General features: G+C 43.9%; 1 protein-coding gene across 1 annotated transcript in view; it reads right to left on the reverse strand.

Annotated features, from left to right (window-relative positions):
- Positions 1 to 210: 210 nt before the first annotated feature.
- The window catches only part of tmtc4 (transmembrane O-mannosyltransferase targeting cadherins 4), a 49,122-nt gene continuing 41,675 nt past the window's right edge, over positions 211 to 7,657 (reverse strand). Inside the window, 14 exon segments of the mRNA XM_031870199.1 lie at positions 211 to 483; positions 627 to 696; positions 824 to 936; positions 2,238 to 2,352; positions 2,542 to 2,683; positions 2,785 to 2,892; positions 3,012 to 3,091; positions 3,209 to 3,340; positions 4,585 to 4,759; positions 5,069 to 5,271; positions 5,613 to 5,774; positions 5,966 to 6,058; positions 6,342 to 6,442; positions 6,567 to 6,654. Coding sequence (XP_031726059.1) covers positions 335 to 483; positions 627 to 696; positions 824 to 936; positions 2,238 to 2,352; positions 2,542 to 2,683; positions 2,785 to 2,892; positions 3,012 to 3,091; positions 3,209 to 3,340; positions 4,585 to 4,759; positions 5,069 to 5,271; positions 5,613 to 5,774; positions 5,966 to 6,058; positions 6,342 to 6,442; positions 6,567 to 6,654 — 1,731 coding nt within the window. The 3' untranslated portion in view covers positions 211 to 334.

Consider the following 7,657-nt stretch of genomic DNA (forward strand, 5'->3'; position numbering starts at 1 on the left):
TGCGTATGCATCCAGCACACCTGCCTGCCACCCACCCACCTACACACACACACACACACACACACACACACACACACACACCCGTCAAATCAAATTAGATACTTGATACACAAGCAGTCTCATACATGAAAAAGTTTCTCATAAGAGTAAAAAAGAACAGCCAACATATCGCCCCCCCCCTCCCCCAAAGAACAAAACTAGAGCCTGATACACAGACCATGGTCTTTATTTCTAAATGGTACAAAGCCAGAATTAGTGAGATAAAATAAAAGCAAGTGGAACTATGGGGAAATAAAATGTTTTTATGGCACACAGGGGTCCCAATAGGCTCCCCTCAGGGTGTGGGGTGTTTAAGCTGGTCCAGTTTGCGTCGCAGCATGTTGTAGTTGTCTCTGGTCCCGGGAGCCTCAGGGTCCAACTTTAGAGACAGCTCGTAGTGTTTCTTTGCCAGCTCCAGCTTTCCCCAGCGATGATACAGCACAGCTGAGGGGGAATATAGAAACACTGAACCAGCTGAGAAGCAGCAACCGTCCTAAATCTATGTCTTCTGCTAGCATGCACGATTGTCCTTTTAGCTTTTGACTGTGTAGACTATCTGGTGCAACCAAAGTTGCCATATAGCTTACCTAAATTGCCATGGCAACTAGCAGAATTTGGGTTGATCCGGAGAGCATGAAGGAAGAAGCCCTCTGACTCCTGAGGACAGAAAAATAACAATTATCTTCACCTCCACTCCTCACTTTATAGCAGACACAGAGGAATAAAAGCATCAACATCAAAAAATCATATTGTGAGTTGAGATGTTTATTCAACACTGACTGACCTTATATTTCTGTAATTTCCCCAGGACGTTAGCCAATGAAAACATGATGGTGTGGTCGTTGGGGAGGAGCCTCAGCGCCTCTCGGCCGATCAGCTCTGCTTGACCCAAGTTACCTCGAAAAGCAGAACAGACGAGTACACAAAACGTTCGTTGGAAGTAGATGCTCGCATGTATTTTTACATGGGCCAACATATACGCTACTAAAACGGTGTGTTAACATCCATACACAGTTACCAAAACACAGTTGTAATAATAGCCGGTACGGAGAGAATCTGACTGCAGTGTCTAGAGCATAGTTTTTCCCTCTCCACACAGGAGCGGTTTAGTCTCCTAATTAAGGTTGAACACAAGGCCCACTGAGTTATTGATCTCTGTCACAGGACCCGTCTGATGTCTGGCCAGAAAGGGAGGCGAGCGAGCGAGCGAGCGAGCGAGCGAGAGAGAGAGAGAGAGAGAGAATGACAATCACGTCCTGAGTCATGGCCTGTGCCCTTCAGACACAGCTTGCCAACACGTGACTACATGTGTGACTGTCTGAGCACCTCTGCTTCAATCTACACGGATTCTGCCTTTTGTTTGTGTAACGATCTATAACTAAAGAGAAAAAAATATCCCCAATGCCTTGCTATTTAAAAATGATACCTATTGCTCTTTCTTTTCTCTTATTTGGTTTGGCGGGGAGAGGAGGTGGAATTATTTCTGTCAGATTTAAGGAACAAATGCGGTGGGTGGCTGCGCTTTGCCCACGTTTGATCAGGAACATACCGGGCCCTGATTGGACGGTTCCAGTGCCCTCCCGGGAGACTCCGCCCCCCCGCAGGAGCGGCTTCTGACAAAACGGCCCGAGCGTTTGGAAATCAGAGCATTCTCCACACGGCAGGGAAGAGTGCCTTCAAAACTCACAACACAAAGCTTTAATACATAAATTTCAAGCATTGCTGATTCCTGCTCTTCCGGTCTAATCTTGTTGGCCATTTAGATTTCCTGCCTTTCCAAAACAACAACGCCGTGTTTCTCGGCTGTTTAATGCCAGAACAAGCTGTTCTCCAGAACAGAGAGTTCTATGAAAGTAAAGTGACTCTTAAATTATCATCTATTCACAAATGGGTAAAGCGTATTATTAATATTATTATTTGTTAGATTTATTATTGATAAATGCCATTACATAGTTTATTTATCACACAAATTATAATATTTCTGATCTAAACAGTTTCAGTAGCACAAAAAAAAAAAAGAAACAAAGTTGTGTATAGTGTTACTCTGTGTATTGAAAGACCTGTCAATCAATTTTAGATATAAAGCAGGTTCCAATCATGAGTTGTGATTTTTATTTTATTTGTATTAAATCATTAGCACTTGATTTGTATGTAGTGTATGTACAGTATCTGTGTGTGTGTGCGCATTTTGTCAATACCAGTGTTGTCCAGTAGTATGACCATGTTGTTCCAAGCCAGGCTGTGGTCAGGTTTTAGCACAGTAGCATTCCTCCATGCGTTCAGCGCATCTATATCTCTGTTCAGGTCAGCGTACTATCATGACAAGAGAGAGATAGTGTTTAAAAAAAAGTATCTTTTCTCTCTGTATGGCAAAAACTGACCAATATCTCTATTTTCTAATTTGGTTTAAATTTTCCGAGTCAACGTATCGCCATCCAGAAACTGACTAGAACCCTCTTTTCTGTTTGTTAAAGCTTGCTGTTTTTTTTTGTGCCGTCTTACCAATCGTCCGAGGTTATAGTAGCAGTCTGGGTATTTTTTCCGGAAGCGGATGGCATTCCAATAGCTCTGCTCTGCTTCCTCAAACTTCTGCAGGCTGTTCTGAACTATACCCAGATTCATCCAAGCTGCAGCAAAGTCAGGCCTGCACAGATATAAAAAACAACAAAATACAAAGCTATCAGCAGTGAGCTATTTCAGGATATCTGGAGTCAGAGGTGTGTTCCTGCGTGTTGGGCAACGTACTGAATAGAAACAGCTTTAGACAGCAGCTGCTCGGCCTCGATCAGCTCGTTCCTCTCCTTCAGGATGTTACCCAAGTTGTTCATGGCGTGGACGTAGGTAGGATGAAGCCTGAGAGCCGCAGAGATACGCAGTTAACATGACTCGGCCACATGCATCCAACATATATTGGCACACAGTTCAACTAGCAAGAGGCCAACTGGCTTGCTAATTCTGATGAGGAGGAATACCTGACCGCCTCTCTGTAATATGCGATGGCAGCGGTGGCGTTCCCTCTGTCAGCCAGGTTCTTTCCGACGTTATAGTGGACCTGAGGAATCAGTCATCGTCACGTTAGGCATCGGAGTGCCACTTCGATTGCTCGGCTGCAGTTTATTCCCACACGCGGGCAGACGTGTTACTGACACACAGAAACACAGATATTCACCTTGGCGTTGAGCGGACAGACAGACAGGGCGCTGGTGAAGAGGCTTTTCTCCGACCGCCACTGATGACTACGGAGGGCACAGCGAGCTACGTACACACACAACAGCGCGAGCAACGACACACACAGTGGCTTCTGGAATGGGGAATAGAGAGAGAGAGAAAAAAAAGCAGACATTTTTAACAAGCATGTACTGTAAATCTTCTTAAGCCTCAAGCTTAAATATCAATTACCTGTGACTCAGAGTTAACGGCCTGAAAATATATCCATGCAACACGTGGATGCCGCCTGCTGTTATCATCCCCTCATAGGTGAGTCATTAGTCATTTCTTATGCATCACTGAGTCATGAAAGCTGCATTAACAGGTGGTGAATAAAAGAGTTGGTGGCTTATAGAGAGAGAAAGGTCACTGGTTTGGAATGCTTGCTGGAAACAGAGGCCACGTCCACACTACAATGTTTTAAAACGCATAACTTTTGCTGCGTTGATGCCTAGCATTCACACTACGCCGGCGTTTCAGGGCCCCCTAAAATGGAGACGTTTGTAAACACTGCCGTTTTAGTTTTAAAAACCTCCTGGGGTTGAATTTTAGTCAGGACGGACAGAAACGGAGACCGTTGAAAGCGATGACGCCGTCGCCCACGTTCAAGTTACAAGGTTTGTATTCGTCATTGTATGGCAGGGTTGCACAAGGACATTTAGATTGTAGTCCCAATTTGCTACAAACAAAAAACAACTATGTTATATATGGAGGGTGGAGGATGAGTTAAGGAGTCTCACAGCCAGAGGAAAGAAGCTGTTTTGAAGTCTGATCAAATGGCAGCTGATATTACGGCAGCAGGCTGAACAGGTTGTGACTGGGTGGGTTTTGTCTTTTAATATCCCCTTGGCTCTTCTCACTAATATCACTGATGCTCAGCAGATGGGTGCCAATGATGTTCTGTGCACTGGAGAGCCCTCCTGTCCTGTGCCGTGCACATCCCACGCCAGTTTGTAATGATTGGCGCTCAGTAGTCACGATGTGCCCTTCCCTGATGATCCTTTTCCGGAACAAAACAAACGGCATCATCCTCGACTACCGGTGGTTATTTTCAACATGAATAGCGAATTACAGGTGTTGCTGACATTGGTCTCTATGCCAGCAGCTGCTGTGCAGATAAATTCTGCATTTCATAATGCTACTACTGCAGGAATAGAGCTGTCATTCGAGTGCTTTGCGACAGGCATGCCAATGCCCGGTGCACGTGACTGGTTATGTGATGCACTAAAACGCTCGTCTGGACGGAGAGGTAGTGGTGTGGATGTGGCCTGAGGGTTCAACCAGGTTTGGTATCGTGTACTTCGGTGTGATTTATTGTGGTACGATTTAGCCCCCTACCCTGCATTTGGACCAGCGGCAGCAGCAGTGTCCCATGGAGTAGGCCAGCAGCAGGCAGTAGCCAGCCGACGTCAAGTAGAGCACTCTCTCGGCGATGACGAAGCCCACCCTGAAAAAAATGTTACAGGCCGGCAAAAAAGGGACCACCAGCAGCACCAGGCCCAAGGTCAGTGTCCTGGAAGGAAGAGAGAGAGGTCACCGAGTGCCGAAACGATCAAAAAATGGCTGTCACTGTATGTTGAAGAATTTTAGGCTAAGAAATGGAACAACAAACCACTCCAAAAACCCATCCTAAACAAACTTCCCCGTGAACCACAGTCCGTCTCTGAACCGAGAGAGAATTTTTAAAGCTCAAACCGAGACGTGGCGGTCACACTGCGGTGGACACAGTACAATTTTCATAATCAAGAGCGGGTCCGGAGAGGCCCAACATGTGCTTCGTCTCGTCTACAGCGAGTATGAGATTGGGCTTGTGCTCGCTTACCTCCTTCTCTGGCTGTCCTGCGAGCATAAGGCTTGGCTTATCAAGCCTATCAGGACGCACCAGAGCAGCAGCAGCCACGCCATCCTCCAATCAGTGGCCGACTTAATGAGAGGCACGCAGCCCATGGACCAATCAAAACACAACCACCAGGGACACAGCAGCAGCCAGGCATTCAGAGAGTAGTAGTAATTATAGTTCACTATCTGCCAATCAAAGAGGAGCAGGAGGGGGTGGGGGAGAGAGTGTGGGGGAAAGATGAGAGGAGAAACAGCATTTCAAATTCAGAGTCAAAGTCAATCACAGCATCTCATGATAAAAAAAAAAAATTACTTGGGGTCAAGCCCTAATATTAGATGTTTGATTAGACCATTAGAGTGAATTCATTGTTGCACAGATCCCGACACATGTTTCTAACGTTTCAAGAGATACTAGGAATGATGCAGTCATGTGAAGCTTTGGTGTGTGTGTGTGTGTGAGATAGAATATTGCATCTCACGTCAAATAACTTCCACAAAAAACAAAACAATAAATAATTCATACTCACTCTAAGAAATATATTTTCTGCAAAAGAGGCAGGGTTGTCTACTTCGGTGAATGCCGGTGGTCCAGTTCCCATGATCCTCCAGCGTGCATAGAGCATTGAGAGTCCCCCAAGACCCATGAGAGCCAATCGCGTGGGCAGTCCCGTTCGCAATATCGCACTCACCTGTCAGAAAGATATTACCAAAAACAATATAATCAATGTTTGTTAGTTACTTGTGAGCACTGTTTAATGCTTACAATGAAGCAAAATTCTAACACTTTTACATAGATAATGTATGTGACATTAATCATACGAGGGAGTGCATGATTAATGACAGAAGGGAGGGGGGGGGGGGTATATAAACTGTAACTCACATCGAGTGGATTCTTCCTTAGGAGCAGCCTCTGGCTGAGTTCATACACATTAACATTACAGATCAGGAGGACATCAAAGGCTGCGTTCACACCCTGAAGGAAAATGCACAGAGGAAGAGGGAGGAATGGCATTTAAAATGCATATAGGTCAGTAACTAAATGGATCTTTGGCTCCCATCATACAGTAAGAGGAACATGACACTTTGAGGGGTTTTTTCCCCCGACGTGAGAACAGAAAAAGAGATCATGTTAATTGGCGTGTCTTTATAAATTGTTAACATGTGAGCATTTATGGCGTGTGAGCTCTTGCTTTTGACATTGTTTTCACTGGATGTGATGAAAGCATCACAACAGAAGAAAAGAAAAGACTTCTTACCAACACTGTGATGCCTTGTTCTTTGCAGAGCATCGCGGCGGCACACAGCAAGAGGCTGACCACAACCCACCGGACAGAAAAGCTGTCATCTCTGTCACTCCCTGGGAAACACAAAGCAGAGACCAAGCCGGTTAAAATAATTAACAAGCGGCTCCAGGAGGTTTGATGCTGCCACTATATACATCACAGTACTGTGTTACAGTTGCACATAAACAAGGTACCTACCTCTGTTGAAAGCTTTGCAGTAGGTGAGGAAAGAGAGCTGGAAGAACAGAGCGCACAGCAGATCTGCTCGACCCACTACGCCGGCCACCTTGTTGAGATGGAGGAGGAAGAAGAGAGACGGAGCAAGAGAATGAAACATGTGACACGAAGGGCAGGAAGAAAGCAAGTTCCCTCAAGAAACGGCATCATCTCATCGCATGCATCGCTTCACCAACTGCTGCTTTCTGTGTGTCCATTCCTTACATCACATTCTCTTTGGCATGGGGCAAATAGATCAACACGATCAATGAAACATTCAAAAGAAGAATGATTCAATCAGAATGAAAAGACAAAACAATTCAACCGTGAAATCCTGGTCCTCGCCCGACTACGATGCCACTTCCCTTCAGAACATCCATCTCATATCCAGTCAATGTGTTGTTTAAAAAAATCTTTTTTGAAAATGATACCACTTCCTTTCAGATCATGACGAGTTTAGTAAGAATTGATTTTTTTTTTGGCTCCGCACGTAAGATTTGAAACAAATCTTTACATTTAAGTGCTTTGAATTTGATGAATTGTGGGTTGGCTGGTTTTCTATAAGTGGTTTTGCCAACAATTCTTTCCTTTTTTTTATTCTTAATTCTCCTTCATTTTTAAATCACAAAAAAAAAAAATAGATATTGCTGTGATATTTCAGTTTTTCTTTTTTAATAAATTTGCAAAAATTTCTACATTTCTGTTTTTTTCTGTCAAGATGGGGTGCCGAGTGTACATTAATGAGAAATAAAATGAACTTTTTTGATTTTAGCAAATGGCTGCAATGAAGCAAAGAGTTAAAAATTTAAAGGGGTCTGAATACTTTCCGTACCCACTGTATATACACACACACATACAGTATATATATATACACACACATACATATATATACACACACATATATACAGACACATATACACACACATATACACAGACACATATACACACACATATACAGACACATATACACACACATATATATACACATATACACATATTCACACATACACACATATTCACACATATACACATATACACACATTCACACATATATACATACACATATACACATA

This window comes from Anarrhichthys ocellatus, unplaced genomic scaffold, assembly GCF_004355925.1.
Source record: "Anarrhichthys ocellatus isolate YVR2014 unplaced genomic scaffold, GSC_Weel_1.0 scaffold51, whole genome shotgun sequence".
In the NCBI taxonomy this organism is placed as follows: Eukaryota; Metazoa; Chordata; class Actinopteri; order Perciformes; family Anarhichadidae; genus Anarrhichthys; species Anarrhichthys ocellatus.